This window comes from Monodelphis domestica, chromosome 5 (genome assembly GCF_027887165.1).
Source record: "Monodelphis domestica isolate mMonDom1 chromosome 5, mMonDom1.pri, whole genome shotgun sequence".
NCBI lineage: Eukaryota > Metazoa > Chordata > Mammalia > Didelphimorphia > Didelphidae > Monodelphis > Monodelphis domestica.
Window position 1 is genome coordinate 292,828,602 of NC_077231.1, and position 17,116 is coordinate 292,845,717.

The 17,116-nt window shown below is 38.9% G+C and overlaps 1 protein-coding gene across 2 annotated transcripts in view; it reads right to left on the minus strand.

The window, feature by feature from the left end:
* PP2D1 (protein phosphatase 2C like domain containing 1) overlaps positions 1–15,970 on the minus strand; it is a 28,674-nt gene extending 12,704 nt beyond the window's left edge. The window contains exons 1-3 of one of the 2 annotated variants that reach the window (XM_007505153.3): positions 15,867–15,968; positions 6,301–6,617; positions 17–1,089 (exon numbers count right to left, since the gene is read on the minus strand). In XM_007505153.3, coding sequence (XP_007505215.2) covers positions 17–1,040 — 1,024 coding nt within the window. In that variant the 5' untranslated portion in view covers positions 1,041–1,089; positions 6,301–6,617; positions 15,867–15,968. Of the gene's footprint in view, positions 1–16; positions 1,090–6,300; positions 6,618–15,866 lie in introns of both variants that reach the window. The other variant, XM_001380462.4, reaches the window with a different exon arrangement.
* Positions 15,971–17,116: the final 1,146 nt, after the last annotated feature.

Below are 17,116 nucleotides of genomic sequence, written 5' to 3' on the forward strand. Positions count from 1 at the left end.
TGGGCAACTTACGTACCCACGTTAGCAACATGTAATATTCCAGTTTCATCTAAACCTTCTTCTGAATTACTACTGGTACTTTCCAAAGAGGAAGAAGAACTGTGTGCATCACATTCCAGCAAACAGGTGACCGCTGAACAGCCACTCCAGTAGAAAGAGGACATTTCCTGCCTCCCAAGTTTCAGAACTCTATCCATCCTCCAGAAAGCTTTGGCAAAGGCCTTATGGACCAGCTCATAGGAACAGTTACTTTTCCTCTGGGAAGAAAAGTGGTATTCTTGCGTCCTGTAGTCCCGCCTAAAGACCGTATTGAAAGAATGGACAAATTTTTGTTGTTTGCTGGTCATCTTATAAGAAGGATCATATTGAGAGAGTTGTTCCAGAAGAAACTTATGGAGTTCTGCTGCACTGGTTTCAGCTGCCACCGAGCCATGGTGTCCATCGAACAGGCCAAAGTAACACGTATTGAATTTCTGCCCGAATTTGCCCCGGAAGATATATCGGTCTTCCATTACCGGCCGCCATGTTTTGTTCTGGTCTTCACAGATGGCAACAGACTTTACTAGAGGATTATTTGTCTTCATGAAGTGCACAGAGCTATTGAAAGAAGTGCTGAAAATCTTGTAATAGGAAGGTACTGGATGCTTACAGAGGAACTCACAAGCACTGTCGAGGCTTCGTTTGGTTTTTTCATTGTACAGATGGGCTTCGATGAAGGTCGAGATTAGGAATTGCCTCTTTGTTAGAACCTTGTGTCTCTCTGGTTTTTCCCCAGCTACCCAGGTGTAGCCCAACATGCCCATGGCCTTGTGCTTTTTCTTATGGATGAAAAATTCAGATGGACGAAGTTCCTCATTGCATAAGGAACAGGGAATGGTGAGCCTAAAAACATCTCTGAACCTATAGCTTCTCAAGAGTGGAGCATTATAAGCTTTGGCTAGTTCTGATTTTCGGTAAGTGGTACTTATTGGAAAGTCTTCTTGGAGGCTTAAGTTTTTCACCCTCTTTGCAATCTCCGTTTCAGCCTTTTTTCTTCTCATCCTTGTTTGGGATTCTCAGAACATCTAATGACTTGGACTTCATAGCATTCTGCAGGCAGGGGAGAGACATGAATGAATATAGGAAGCAATTAGAAACAGTGTCTCTCTGATCAGGTCTTCCTCCTAGTGCAATATGCAGAGACTTGTATGATTTAATGCAAGCACCATTCAGATAGGTGTGCTTATTATTATTGAAAAATTAGGGCTCTGGTTTTAATTTAATAAATTTATTTATTAATTTGAGATTTAATAAATAGTTTTATTTTTTAATAAATTTTTTATTAAGATTTAATTTGAGATTTAATAAAGTTGATTAGAATTACTTGGATAGGTAAAAGAAAAGAAAGAGAGAGAAGATATCTACCCCTGCAGGTGCTTCCAGGAGCAACCCCAGCACACCAGTTACTTGGCAGGACGCCGAGACACAGAGAGCCAACCCTTCCTGCTTAACCCCCTTTATCCTGTTTTTCATGTCTGGGCCAAGTCCACGCTCACAGATTATTGGTTATGCAATCATAAACAAGCATTTAACTTCTCTTGGCCTCAATTCCCTCATTTCTAAAGTGAAAATAAGAATAACATTGCAAGGATAAAATGGAACAATATTTGTAAAGTACTTTGAGATATTTAAAATACTATGCAAATGCTAGCTATTTTTATAATTATTATATATCCATATAATATATATAATTCTTATGTTAGCCTATATATATTATATATACTATCAAATAGTATATATACTACATAATACATAATCTATGCTATATCGGCTTGTCTCTCGCTAATTTTTTAGAAGAGAAATCAGAGTTAATGAAAATTTTAGAGTAAAGAATAATAAAGAAAAATAGCGGGGGCAGCTGGGTAGCTCAGTGGATTGAGAACCAGGCCTAGAGACAGGAGGTCCTAGGTTCAAATCTGGCCTCAGACACTTCCTAGCTGTGTGACCCTGGGCAAGTCACTTGACCCCCATTGCCTAGCCCTTACCACTCTTCTGCCTTGGAGCCAATACACAGTATTGACTCCAAGACAGAAGGTAAGGGTTTAAAAAAAAATAGCACATGCAGTTGAAACAATTCAATCTTGAACTAATTAAGTAATTAAGAAAGAAAATGGATAATGGGTAGTAGGAACCAATTATAATAATTTAAACAGAGATTTTATTGATGTATATAAATTAATGTAACAAGGATACCAAAAGAATACAAAGAGCACTTTAATAAGGATATACTTGTCTTCCTTGCCAAACTCAGAAAGAGATGGTAGACAAAGGCAATACAAGTTTAATAAATAAATAAAGGGACAATTTTTTTTAACTAATAAAGAAAAAAGTTTAAGAAATTAAAAAAAAGGGAAAAAAATAATAAAATCTTATGAAGAAAGATGATGGACAATTATGAGTAGTGCTTCTTTTTGAAGCAAAGAGAAGCAGTGGTGGGGTATAGTTGCTTTAAAAAAAAAAAGCTTAGTAAGAGGTCCAATTGAGCACATGCTTTAAGACATTTAAAGTTGAAAATGAAAGGAAAATAAACAGAATAAAATGAAAAAAGAAAACTCCAAAGACTTTTTTAGCAAACTTTTCACTAGAAAGTACAGTAGGTACACTACACTTGAATTCTAACATTATAGTCTAGGACAATAATGGTGAACCTTTTAGAGACTGAGTGCCCAAACTGCAACTCTCATGTCTCATGTGAGCCCCATACCTTACCCCAGACAAGGGAGGGAGGAAGTGCTCCCATTGGGCTGCTAGGCAGAGGGGTAGGTGATGTGAGAAATGTCCTCAGGCACTTGTGGAGAGGGAGAAGGGAGCCATCTCCTCTGGCAGGAGTGCCATAGGTTCACCAACACAGGTCTAGAATGTGTTTATAGAGAAAGAATTAAGGATAAAAAAAAAAGTCAAGAAAGGCAGCTGGACTGGATCATTGGAAGAGTACATAAAGGAAATAAATGTATCCAAGAGGTTACAGGATGATGAGATAGTCAATGGACTGATTGTCTTATTTTAGGGTAAAACAAGACAATGAAATCTGCCACATTGATTGACTCTGGCTCTCACTTAAACACTTAGGAGCCACTGTAGGGTTGTGGGTTTTTTTGGCCCAATTTCAATGTTGTTGCATCTCAGAGGATAGGGAGGCCCAAAGAGAGGGAGGAGAGAAGTCAGAACACACAAAACACCACATTTATCGATGAAGTTTACCATCATATATGGGTGTGATTCGTGGTGCCCCAAATAATTGTCATATTAACATCAAAAATCACAGATCACAGAACACCATAACATCTCAGAATAATGAAAAAGTTTGAAATATGGCGAGAATCACCAAAGTGTGACCCGGAGACACAATATGAACATATTCTTCTGGGAAAAGGAGCTCTAATAGATTTGCTCAACTCTGGGTTTCTGTATGCCTTCAATTTGTTTAAAAAAAAATAGCAGTAACTGTAAAATGCAATTAAATGAAGTATGTTTGTATTGTTGATGAGGGCATTAGTAGGAAGTTGGCAGACGATCACAATCTTTTTTTTTGAATGGACCACCTCAGGGGAAGATAGGTAGGTGGCTCAGTGGAATGAGAGGCAGACCTAGAAATGGGAGGTTCTGAGTTCAAATGTGACCTCAGACACTTCCCAGCTGTGTGACCTTGGGCAAGTCCCTTAACCCCTATTGCCTAGCCCTTACCACTCTTCTGTGTTGGAACCAATGCAAAGGATTGATTCTAAGACAGAAGGTAAGATATTTTTTTTTAATGAACCACATCAGGGCCAGTTGTATTGTGCAGTGGGTAAAGTGCCGTACCATTCCCACTAAATAGTTGTTTGAGCCATGTCTGACTCAATTTGGGGTTTTCTTGGCAAAGGTACAGGAGTGGTTTGCCATTTCCTTCTCCTGCTCATTTGACATATAAAGAAACTGAGGCAAATAGGGTTAAATGACTTGCCCAGGGTCACACAACTAATAAATGTCTCAGGCCAACTTTGAACTCAGGAATATGAGTCTTCTTGACTTATTTCTGCACCAGCCCTCTACCTACTTCACCCACCACAGAGTCAGGAAGACCTGAGTTAAAACTTAGCATCAGGGCTAGCTGGGTGGCTCAGGGGAGAGAGCCAGGGTCCTGGGTTCAAATCTAGCCTCAGATACTTCCTAGCTGTGTGAGCCTGGACAAGTGACTTTACCCCCATTGCCTAGCCCTTACCGCTCTTCTGCCTTGAAACAAATATTTTTGTATAGATTCTAAGACAGAAGTTAAAGGTTTAAAAAAAATCCAGCCTTGGAACCTTACTGGGTGTATAATCCTGGGCAAGTCGCCTGTGTTTGCTCCAGCTATCTCATCTGTAAAATGGCAATAATTTTTATATCCCCACCCTAAGATTATTTTGAGGATGAAAATAGATTATATAGATATTTATAAAGTATTTCACAAGCCTTGGATTGTTATGTAAATCCTAGCTTTTAAAAAAAAATATATCCTTATCATTATGCAACAACCTCGAACATGTAGAGAACACAAAATACTACTGTGCCTGTTACTTTTTCTCAATTACGTATTAAAAAATTAACATTTATTTTTTAACATTTTGAATTCCAAATTCTCTCATCTCCTTCCTCTTCTCAGCAAGAAGGCATGGAATTCACTATACATGTGAAGTCCTGCACAACATATTTCCATGTTGGCCATGTTGCAAAAAGAAACAGATCAAAAACAAGAAAACAAGAAAAATAAAGTTTTTAAAGTATGTTTCAATCTGCATTCAGTTCTTGAACTAGAGGTGGATAGTATTTTTCATCATGAATCTTTTATGAATGTCTTGAACTAGCTAGATAATTCACAGTTGATCATTGTATGATATTGGTATTACTATGTACACTGTTCTTTTGGTTCTGCTCGCTTCATTTTGCATCAGTTCACATGTCTCCAGGTTTTCCTGAAAACATTCCGATCATCACTTTTTATATATGGGCATCCCCTCAATTTCCAATTCTTTGCCTCCACAAAAGGATCTACTATAAATATATTTGTACCTATAGTTCCACTTCCTTTATTTTTTCATCTTTTTGGGATACAGACCTAATAGTGATTTTGCCAAGTCAAAAAGGATACCCAATTTTATAGCCCTTTGCTCTCCAGAGTAGTTCGATCAGTTCATAACTCCACCAGAATTAGTGTCCTAATTTTTCTACATCCCCTACTACTATGTTTTCCTTTTCTGTCATATTAGCCATTCCAACAAGTGTGAGTGATACCTCAGAGTTGTTTTAATGCGCATTTCTCTAATCAGTAATAATTTAGAGCATTTTTTCATTTGACTGTGGATAGCTTTGAGTTCTTCTGAAAACTGCCCATTCATATTCTTTGACTACTTATCAATCGGGGAATGAATCACATTCTTATAAATCTGATTCAGTTGTCTATATATTTGAAAAATGAGGCCTCTCTCAAAGATACTTCCTATAAAATTTATTTCCTGTTTTCCTACTTTCCTTATAAATTGGGCTGAATTGGTTCTGTTTGTGCAAAACCTTTTTAATTTAATGCAATCAAAATGGTTTTATAGCCTGTAATGCTCTCTAGCTCATCAAAAATTCCTCCTTTATCCATAGATGTGACAAATAAAATTTTCCATGCCCCCTAATTTGCTTATGTCACCCTTTATGTTGAAATAATGTACCCAGTTTGACCTTATCTTGTATATGGTGTGAGATACAGTTCTATACCTACTTTCTTCCAAACTGCTTTCCTGTTTTCTCAGAAATTTTTGTCAGATAGTGAGATCTTTCCCAAAAGCCTTAGATTTTTGGATTTCTCAAACACTCAATTACTGTGGTCATTTACTTCTGTCTATTGTGTACCTAATCTTCTCTTTTCCAGTGGTCCCCCACTCTAATTCTTAGCTAGTTCTAGATTATAGCTTTGTAATACAGTTTGAGATCTCATACAGCTAGACCACCTTCCTTTATTTATTTATTTTACTGATTCCCCTTGATATTCTTGGCCTTTCATTCTTCCAAATTAATTTTACTATTTTTTTTTTGTAAATTTATACATTTTGGGGGATAATTTGATTGGTATGGCACTGAATAAGCAAACTAATTTAGGCTAGAGAATTAGACTTGGTCATATAGCTAGGAAATATTTGAGGCCAGATTTGAACCTAGGTCTTCCTGATTCTAGGTCCAGCACTCTAACTGCCTCTATTGCTGAGCCCTTTTGAGGACTGCTCATCCACCTTTGGTTTCCTCTCACCTAACTCTCACCTGTGGCTCCATGAAGCTGTAGTATGTGCAGTGACCACACCTGGGTAAATGATCTTGGCAGATGGGCTAAACCAGGTTAAGGGTAACTGACAGGCTTCAAACCTATCAGTGAGTTAAGGGGATGTCTACCCCAAGCATATGAAGACTTCCCCCAGCAGAACGGGTGGATGAGAACAATGGCCATGAAGGCGAATGAAGCAGATGCGGTGGAGCCTTAAGAGCTTGGTCAGACATTGAAGATGCCAAGGTCATCCACTGCATCCCAGACCATCACCAGGCATCTTGATTTTTTGTCCCGCCACTTGGCTTTGATGTCTCTGGAAGAGAGAGTGAGATCAACAACTTTGTGTATCTTTGTCTCACCAAAATCTAACTAACACACAAATCAAGGTATCACCCTTGTGACTTCATTGGTCCTCTTTGAAAACAAAGACCAAACAACAACTTATTGTTTTAAGCAAAGCACCATTTACTCCTATGTTGTCTAGTTGTTTGTTTGTTTTTTAATCGAAAGGAATGCTGTATTTTGTGGAACTCTTTCAGCATCTATTGAGATAATGTTATGATTTTTGTTGTTTTTGTTATTGATACGGCCAATTATATTGATAGTTTTGCTAATATTGAACCAGACCTTCATTCCTGGCATAAATCCCACCTGGTCATAAAGTATGATCTTTGTGATATATTGCTATAATCTCCTTCTAATATTTTATTTAAAATTTTTGCCTCAGTAGTCATCAGGGAAATTGGTCTATTATTTTCTTTCTCTGTTTTTGCTCTTTGGTTTAGGTATCAATTCCATATTTGTATCATAAAAAGAATTTGATAGGACTCCTTTTTCTATTTTCCCAAATAGTTTATATAGTATTAGAATTATTATTTTAATAAAGTGTTTGGTAGAATTCGCTTCTGAATCCTTCTGATCATGGGGTTTTTTTTCTTATGGAGCTCATTTTTGGCTTATTCAATTTCTTTTTCTAAAATAGGGTTCTTTAACTACCTTACTGCCTCTTCTGTTAATCTAAGAAATTTATATTTTTGTAAATATATATCAATTTCACTTAGCTTGTTAGATTGATTGGCATATGATTAGACAAAATAACTCCTAATAATTGCTTTAATTTCCTCTATTGGTGATGAATTTACCTTTTTCATTTTCGATATTGGTAATTTGGTTTTCTTCTTTCTTTTTTTAATCAAATTAGCCAACGGTTTGTCTATTTTGTGATTTTCCCATAGATCCAGTTCCTAGTTTATTAATGAGATCAATGGTTTTCACACTTTAAATTTTGTTGATCTCTCCTTTGATTTTCAAAATTTCTAATGTGATATTTAGTTATTTTCTATGGGTTTTTTTTTCATTGTATGCCCAATTTATTGATATATTCTTTCTCTATTTTTACTGATGTAAACATTTAAAGATAAATTTTTTCTTAACTACTGCCTTAGCTACATCTCATAAATTTTGATGTTGTTTCATTGTTTGTCAGGAGCCATCAAAGCCACAATGTTTGACATGGTCACTCATGGAAACTGAGGGTTTCAAAGCAGTCCCTAGGAAGGATGGAAACATCCACTCAGACCTCCTCTGTATCTTCTCTCACTAATATCCCTTATTATTGGAATTGTTCCCCAGGAGAAAATAGATGAAAGCAACATGCTTGCAGGGTTAATACAGATGTATTATCCCCCAGAATATTACCAGGAGATCCCAGTTACAAAATCAAACCTAAGGATTCTTATGTACCCATTTAGATAGGACCCTCTTTTCTAGGCATAAAACTTCTGGCAAATCTGTGCTCAGAATTCCCTACCCCCATGTACAGGCCAGGAACAAGCTCTCCTGAGCTAATATATTAATCGCCCTTCAGGGAGAGAATGGTATGCTATGCTTCACTGATTTGTTGTGCTAACTAAAACCTAGAAAACATATCTTAGAAACCTTAGTGAAACATGAGAAAATGAAATCCTGATATTGGAAAATTACTTTAATCTGGGTTATGTTGATTAACCTAGACTTGACATCATTGTTGTATGTATGTTGATTGTCTCCTTAGAAATTTGATTTACTGTGTATTTGATTAAAGTAACAAATAATTATTCTTGGCTTAACTGCATGTCTGAGCCTCATGGGTTAATGACTCCTAGCCATGCTACCCATGATGAGGAAAACATCCATCTTCTGTGAAAGATTCATGTTTGTTGTTAGAATCCATGGAATCAAAGTATGCAGAATCATCACAGAATGTTAATTAAATGATTTGTTAAAAGTTAATGTATGATTTACTCCATTACCAGTAAGGAAGCATGTATATTGAAAAATGAAACTGTGTGCCAAGAACATATGTAATCACTAGGATATAAAATAGAGCCAAGCTTGAACGAAGGGAGAGCAGTTCAGTGTGAAGCCTGGCTGTAGGCTGACACTCTTTACTGTCTTCCCATCATTCATTCATACCTATGCCATTACACCTAGTCAAGGACCCCCGAATCCACAGAGAGGGCAGGCCCCAAACCCATGGCAATTGTTATTATTCTCTTTGAGGAAATTATTTATTGTTCCTATCATTTATACTTTGACTCACTTATTCTTTAGGATTAGATTATCTAGTTCCCAATTGACTTTTAACTTATATTTCTACAGTTCTTTAATGGATAAAATTTTTATTGCTTTATGGTCTCAAAAGGATTCATTGAATATTTCTACCTTTCTGCAGTTAGTTGTGGGGTTTTTATGCCCTAATACAATGTCATTTTTTGTGAAGGTACTATTGTATACAGCTAAGAAAAAGGAATATTCTTTTCTGTTTCCATTCCATTTTTTCCAAAGGCTTATTATATTTAACCTCTACAATTTCTTTCATCTCCTTAACATCTTTCTCATTTATTTTATGGTTAGATTTATCTTGTTCTGAGAGGGGAAGTTTGAAGCCTCCCACTAGTACAGTTTTTCTGTTTGTTGCCTCCTGTAACTCATTTAACATTTCTTCTAAGCATTTGGATGCTCCATCATTTGGTGTATATTTGTTTAATATGACTTCATTGTCTGTGGTACCTTTTAGCAAAATGTACTTTCCCTGCTGATCTCTTTTAATTGGGTTGATTTTTGCTTTTCAGGCAGCTAGGTAGCATACTCATGATTTCACTCTGGCCTCTGTTATGATTAAAATCCTCTGGAGACTGTATCTTAATTTATAATAATGTATTAAATAATAAAAAGTAGACCAAAGAAAGATAAGGCACCAGCGACCTGTGGCCAGCTAATTCCTTCTGAGAACTGGTGTCACTGCATACATGCTTGCTCAGATCACAAGTTTAAAAGCCCCCACTTTTTTCTTGTACTCCAATTTATGTTCTTCATGATGTTCTTTTTCCAAGCCTCTTGGATTGGAGCACTCTGGCCTCACTCTGAACAAAAGGCAGGAATTTTGAATGTCAGGCGTCGTGAGGCTTTGAGAATGGCTGCCCAGAACACGTCTACTTTTCTCTGCCACACTATCGGAAGAGGCTTGTTTATAGATAAAATACTTTGTTTCTACCCTTATTGGCTTCAGTCTTAAGATTCAATTTTTTTCCTCTTTAAAATCCAAAGGTTGATCAGATGCAGATCAAAGCACACTATCTTTCAAATTGGTTTATTAATGGTTTTATTTGGGGGTTTGGGTTTTATGTAAGTATTCTTTTACAACAATGACCAATATGAAAGTATGTTTTGCGTGATAATGCATGTGTATCCCAGATCAAATTGTTTGCCATCTCTGGGAGGGGGCAGAGAAAAGAGGGAGGGAGACAATTTGGATCTTATAATTTCTTAAAATGTATGTTGAAAATTGTTATTGCATGTAACTGGGAAAATAAAATGGCTTTGAATACAATAAAAATAAATTACGAAATAAAAGCCAAAGGTTGTCTTGAGGTGCCAGAAAAGAGGCACAGCCACATCTCAAACATTTATTAGCTGCGCAATCCTGGGCGAGTCTCTCAACCCTGTTTGCCTCCTATTCATCATTTGTAAAATAAGCTAGAGAAGAAGATGGTAAACCAGTATCTTTGCCAAGAAAACCCCAAATGTGGTCACAAAAAAAGTCAGACATGACTGAAAACATCTGAAGAGCAACAACAAATTTTGCTTTTGTTTTGTCTGTGATTTGATATTTCTACCCCAACTTTTTTGTTTGTTTGTTCGCTTATCTCAGTTGAAGCATAATAGATTCTGCTGCAGCCTCTTATTTTTATTCTGGGTCTCCCTCTAACAGGTTGTTGGTGGGGGGGGCTGGATTGAGAGCCAGGCCTAGAGATGGGAGGTCCTAAATTCAAATCTGGACCTTTATTCCCCACTGTGTAACTCTGGGTAAATCACTTAATCCCAGTTGCCTAGTCTCTCCTGCCTTGGAACCAATGCTTAATATTGATCCCAAGATGGAAGGCAAAGGATTTTTAAGAAAAACTCAACATGTTGTTGGCTTTTGATTTTTAAACCATCCTACTATCTACTTTGGTTTTGTGGTCGAGTTCATTGCATTGACATTCACAATGATGTGAATTTCCCTCCCTTCTGTTTTTTCCCTAGTTATCCCTTTTCTCTCTCTCTTTTTACCGTCCCTTTTCAAAAGTCTATTTTGCTTCTGACCTCCACCTCCCTTTATCTACCTCCCTTCTATCAGTACCTCCTCTTCTTCTTCTTTTTTTTTTTAAACCCTTACCTTCCATCTTGGAGTCAATACTGTGTATTGGCTCCAAGGCAGAAGAGTGGTAAGGGCTAGGCAATGGGGGTCAAGTGACTTTCCCAGGGTCACACAGCTGGGAAGTGTCTGAGGCCAGATTTGAACCTAGGACCTCCCGTCTCTAGGCCTAGCTCTCAATCCACTGAGCTACCCAGCTGCCCCCAATACCTCCTCTTCTTATCCCCTTCCCTTCCTCTATTTCTGTAGAGGAAGATAGATTTTTCTACCCAACTAAATGTGTATATTCTTCCCTCTTTGAACCAATTCTAATAATAGTAGTGTTCAAGCATTGCCTGCCATCCCCATCCCCCTTTTCTCCCTCCACTGTAAAAAAACAACAGCAAAAAACTCTTCCCTTCACACCTCTTTTATGTGAAATAATTCTGCAGTCACTGCTCTCCTGGCCTGTGCTCTGGTCTTTACCCAGAAAGGTACTTTGTTCCATTAGAGCAACTAGTGTGGTCATCTAAGCCCTGGAAAACTAGTCCCTTGGTCTCTTGCAGCCACAAGTGCCTTGGAATTGAGACTAGAGCTCCTCCTCTCTTGTGGGTGACCACAAACCCTCTTGTCCCCCTGGAAATGTGACCAGGGTCCTGTTCTTCTTCACCCTCGAACCCAGTGCCAGCAAAATGTCCCCTGGAATCCCTTCCTAATTAACTGGCTGACCTCCTTCCCATTTTTTGGCTCGGAGCTCCAGAAGCTGCTTCCTCCTTAAAGCTCTGCTGCAAATGCCACCTTGCAGCCCACACTGCCCTCCTGGCCACCTTTCTTGCTGACCTCCTAAATTGTCTTGGGCAGGAATATTGTTTAACCCTGACCTTTTGTTGGCTCTGCCACTCTAGAATTCAAACTGAGGCATTATTTTAGACTTGTTTCGAGTGGGACTTGGGAGAGTCAGCCCAGTTCCCGCCTCTCCTCTGCCATCTTGGCAATGCCTCTGTGCTTATTGTTTGCTAATGATGAACATTGTGAAATCATGAAAAAGCTTCTGATTCAGGAGAATAAGATACTGACTTCAAACTTCCTTCCAGCAAGATTTCTTCCCTCCATATATTTATATTGAAATATGATACAGCCACAGAAATAGCCTTTTCCAATGACCCTCTGATCATCAACTCCAACAAGGCATGAAACATGGAAATAAATGTTCCCCAAAGGTATTTGCCACAAATGACAGAGTAGTTCAGAGCAGGGGACCATTAAGTCCTCCATGCTAGTGTTATCAAATGTAAATAGAACCTGGTTCCCCTAAACTACACATCAAGATCCCTACCAGCCCGTGTTGACTAAGAAAACCATATATTAACATTATCTGTTTTTTTGCTTCTTTCATTAACTATTTCCCAATTACATTTGAATCTGGTTTGGCTGTGTAGATGGCACTTGTGCTGCTTGTCATTAAGCCATTGTAGCAATTCTACAACACTGCAAAGGTTTCTGGAAGAGATCTAGAGCCACTAAAAAGAATTTATCCTTTATTACGGATTTATCATGTACCAGGCAATGTATCGAGCATCGAGGATACAAAGAAAAAGCTCTTGCTCTCAAGGAGCTTGCCTTCCCTTAGAGGAGACAGCATGAACCTAAATGATATGTATTTGCCAGATTTGTACAAAGTAGATACAAGAAGGTAACCTTAGAAGGGAAAGCAAGAAGCCTTCTTCCAAAAGTGGTGCTTGGGCTGAGTCTTGAGGAAGTTAGGAGCTCTAAGGAACAGGGTTGAGGAAGGAGGTGATTCTGGTCCTCATACCTAATGGCCCATCTGCCATCTTTGTACTGGCCATCTCCATGGAGCATTGTGCATAAGGAAGAGCAAGTAGACCAGTATGGTTAGATGGTGGAATGTGTGGAAGAGAAAATATGTAAGCAGACCTTTAAATATCAGAGGAATTCATTAGATTCTAGAGATAACGGGGAGCCATAACAGTCTATTGAGCGAGGTACTGAGGAAAGACAGGGTCAGAAATATAGCCTAGGAAGTTCACTTTGGCAGCTGTGAAATAGATGAATTAGAGAGGAATGAAACCAGACAAGGAGACCAATTAGGAGGCAATTTATTGAAATAGTCCAGGAAAGGTGTAATGAAAGCCTAAAATTGGGTGGTGGCTATGTGAGTAGAGAGAAGGGGACCCAAACAAAAGGTGTTGTGGAGATAGAAACAGCCAAGTTTGACAGCTGAGTGATTGTGTGGGTTGAGTAAAGAACAGAGAGGATAATACTAAGTTTGACAAGTGGGTGATTTTAAGCATCATGATATCCTCTATAGTAATAGGAAAGTTGAGAAGAGGAGAGGTTTTGGAAGTGAAAAGAATGAGTTTTATATTCTATATGATGAGTTTGAGATGCCTACATGATGGCCAATAAGCCATTGGTGAGGTTGAGATTGAGCTCAGGACAGAATAGGACTGAATGGAGAAGAGCTAGGAATGATCTAAATAGAAATTATACCTGAAGCCTAGAGAGCCAAGTATATGCCCAAGTGGGAAAATAGAGAGAGAGAAAAAGAAGAGGGCACAGGGTAGACACTTGGGGTATAACTATTATTAGCAATTAGGACATGATGAAGGTCCACAGCAAGGGAGACCAAGAAGTAACAGTCATACAATTAGGAGAAGAATCAGGTATTACGAAAACCCATAAAGGAAAGTGTCTAGAAGAAATCAAGATCAATGTTGTAAAAGACCATTGAGATGGCAAGAAGGAGAAGGTCCCAGTAGATCTGGTGATCAGTTGCAGTTAATGATGAGGTCAAGAACCAGCTTGCAGACGATTTAGAAAAGAGGGAAAGGAGAGGAGACAGAAGGACTCAGTAGGGACCACTTTTTCAAGTTTAGCTAAGAAAAGAATAATAGAAAAGCAAAGAGTCTAGGGAGATTTTTTTTTTTTTAAGAATAGAGATCACCAGAGGGCAGTTAGGTGGCTCAGTGGAGTGAGAGCCAGAACCAAAAAAAGGAGGTCCTGGGTTCAAATATGGCTCAAATACTTCCTAGCTCTATGTGACTCTGGGCAAGTCACTTAACTATCATTTCCTAGTTCTTACCATTCTTTTGCCTTGGAACCAATACACAGTATTGATTCCAAGACAGATGGTAAAGGTTTAAAAAAAAAAATAGAGAAGAACAGGGGAAGCTAGTGGCTCAGCAGATAGAGAGCCAGGTCTGGAAACAGCATATACTGGGTTCAAATCTGAGCTGTATGATCCTGGGTACCCCCATTGCCTAGTTTTTACTGCTCTTTTGCCTTAGAATCAATACAGAAGGTAAGAGTTAAAAAAAAAAAAGTTAGAGGAAACCTATGTGTTCTGTAGGAAACCAGGAAGGAACCAAGTGATAAGGAAAGACTGAAAATTAGAGGAGGGAGATATGGAGACAATCTACTAAAGAAAATGAGAATGAATAGGATGGAAGGTGCATGTAGAGGAATTGACCTCTGGAAGGAAAAAGGACATCTCTTCCTGAGACAATGGGAAATGATCTCAAGTTGACGTGAGATGAAGATAAGGTGAGATCTCACAAATGATCTCAATCATTTTTTGTGAATTAGGAGATAAGGTCCTCACCTAAGTGTGTATTGGAGGGGGTATGCCAAGTTTCAGGAAAGGAGCAGAGAAAAGGAACCCCTGCTCTGGTGAATGGGATAGAGAGAAGTAGAAGCATTGCCTTGCTGCAGTGAGGGCCCATTTAAAATCAGGTAACATCAACGTGTAGTGGAATCGAACCCTTTTCTCTAGCAGTAACAAGTCCTTCAGCAGCCCAGAAACCCCACATATTTTGAGGGTGGGTTGATTTCCAAGCAAAACAAGCCAAGGGACCATCTGCCCCTACCTAATCCCACATGCACATCCCTTCTCCTGTCCAGCTCTGATTTTCAAAGAAGGGAAGATGACTTTATTATCCTGTGACATTTCCTTCTCCTGAGCACACAGCTCCCTTCTGGCCCCAACTGCTAGCAATAGCCACTCCTTCAACAGAGTAGAAATCTCAGTTCTAGGTAGGCTTTCTTCCTCAAGGAGCCAAATTCTAGGCAAGTCTCCTCCCCGTCCTCTACTGCTGCTTGTACAAGGGGGGAAAAAAATTGGCACTTGTGGTTTTTGCTCTTGGGGAGGCCTTGCTTATATTGGCAAAGATGGGGGGAATAACAAGGGTAAGATCTTTGCAAAGACAGCCTGTAGTAGTGAATAGAGTGTTGGTTTGGGAGTGAGAAAGTCTTCGATTCTGTTCCTATCTCAGATATTTTCTCGGACAAACCTCTTGGAGCCTTCCTTTCCTCATCTGTAAATGGGGATTAAAAGGCCCCCTGTGTCACCAAGTTGTTAGACTGTATAGAGAACGTTTTGCAAACTTTCAGGTGCTATAAAAATGCAAGCTATTATTATGGTAGCTTTTAAAGGAGACAAGGTAATCAGGTTCTTTACAAACCTTGTAAATGCCAGCTTCTTATTATTTTTACAAAGTAATAAACCACAGGAATAAGTCGCTCCTATCCCCAAATCCTCCAAAAATTGAAAAAAGGAAAAAAAAAGAGAAAAAACAGCCAAGCACATAAGATTGTCTATAAACCCAAATAGCAAGGTAACAGTTGGCGACAACAAAATTTCCCCCAGGTTGTAAATACCTAATGTTATTAAGGAGACAGCCTGCCTCATTGAGCAGATTTATGGTATAAAAATATTTGGCAAAGGGCGTACCTCTGAAATGTCTCCTGCCACCCACTTAATAGTCCTGGGCTTCAAGATTTCATTTGCTTTCTAAGTCCCTGGAAAGAGCCAGAGAAGGGAGCATGGCAAATAGAAGGTCAGCGTGGCTGTCTTCCCCACCCTGAGACCCCTGGGAACTTCCTTACCTATTAAGATTTTCTGAAATGTTGATTTGGGGTCATTGTCCCACTTTTCTCATCCCAAAACTTCTTGCTGGGGCTCAACAGGTCTTCATGAGTAGAATTTCCTGTTTGGAATGCTCACTATAGCAACTGTATCCTTAGGCACAAGTCCTGTGCCTTTATAGTTCTGGGTGGCTGTGGCTGTTGAGAAATAGGTGGGGATGGAGGAATGAAGATCCCAGCCTCAGAATGAAAGAGAGAAATTCAGTGCAGTCTGAAGAGTCTCCTTGGATATGCATCGAGGAACCGGCTATTTGTGAGTATAAAAAATAGGATTTGCTTTTAGGTTTAGGTTTATACAATTCATGAGAGGCAGACCCCAGGGCATCTACCCCACTGGAAGGGCTAGATTGCATGCTCTGCTCCATGGGACCTAAGTCTGCCCCAATCTAACAGATCAGGTGGGGGTCCCTGAATTCCCTTTACGTAGCCATTGGCCTCTTCAGGGCACTTATTCCAATGATGCTGCCTTTGCTACAAACACTTTGGGAATAACCTTTAGCCCCTGAGACATATGTTTTGACTATTCATGTCACCAAATTGAATAAGGATCTACTGTGCTAAGCAAAGAGGGTACCAAAAAAAAAAATAATAATAATGTGTCTGCCCTCGAGGAGCTTACATTCTATTCTGGGATTACAGTCTAATTACAGATTAATAATTATATGAAGGGCAGGTAGGTGGCTCAGTGGATACAGAGCTAGACCTGGAGATGGGAACTCCTGGGTTCAAATATGGCCTCAGATATTTCCTAGCTGTGTGACCCTGGGCAAGTCACTTGATCCCCATTGCCTACTCCTTCTGCCTTGGAAGTGATACTCAGTATTGATTCTAATCTAATCTAATCTATGATAATCAGTATTGATTCTCAGACAGAAGGTGAGTAAAAAGAGAAGTACATGAGAGTAAAACAACTTAATTTAAAAAGAGAGAGATTACTGAAAAATGAGAGAGGGTCAGGAACATGTTTTGTGTAGGTGTTGGCACCTGAGTTGTGCTTTGAAGAAATCTAGATATTCTGAAAGGTAATGCAAAAGTATAGAGGTGGGAGCTGGAATATGGTATGTGTGGACCAGTTAGCAAGCCAGTCAGTTAGACAAGAATGGAGAGCATGAAGGGAAACAATAGCAAATAAAAAAAGAAAGGTAAGTCAGGACGAGCCTGGAGAGATGTTGAAATACCAGATTGAAGAATTTGGATTTTATTTCATAATC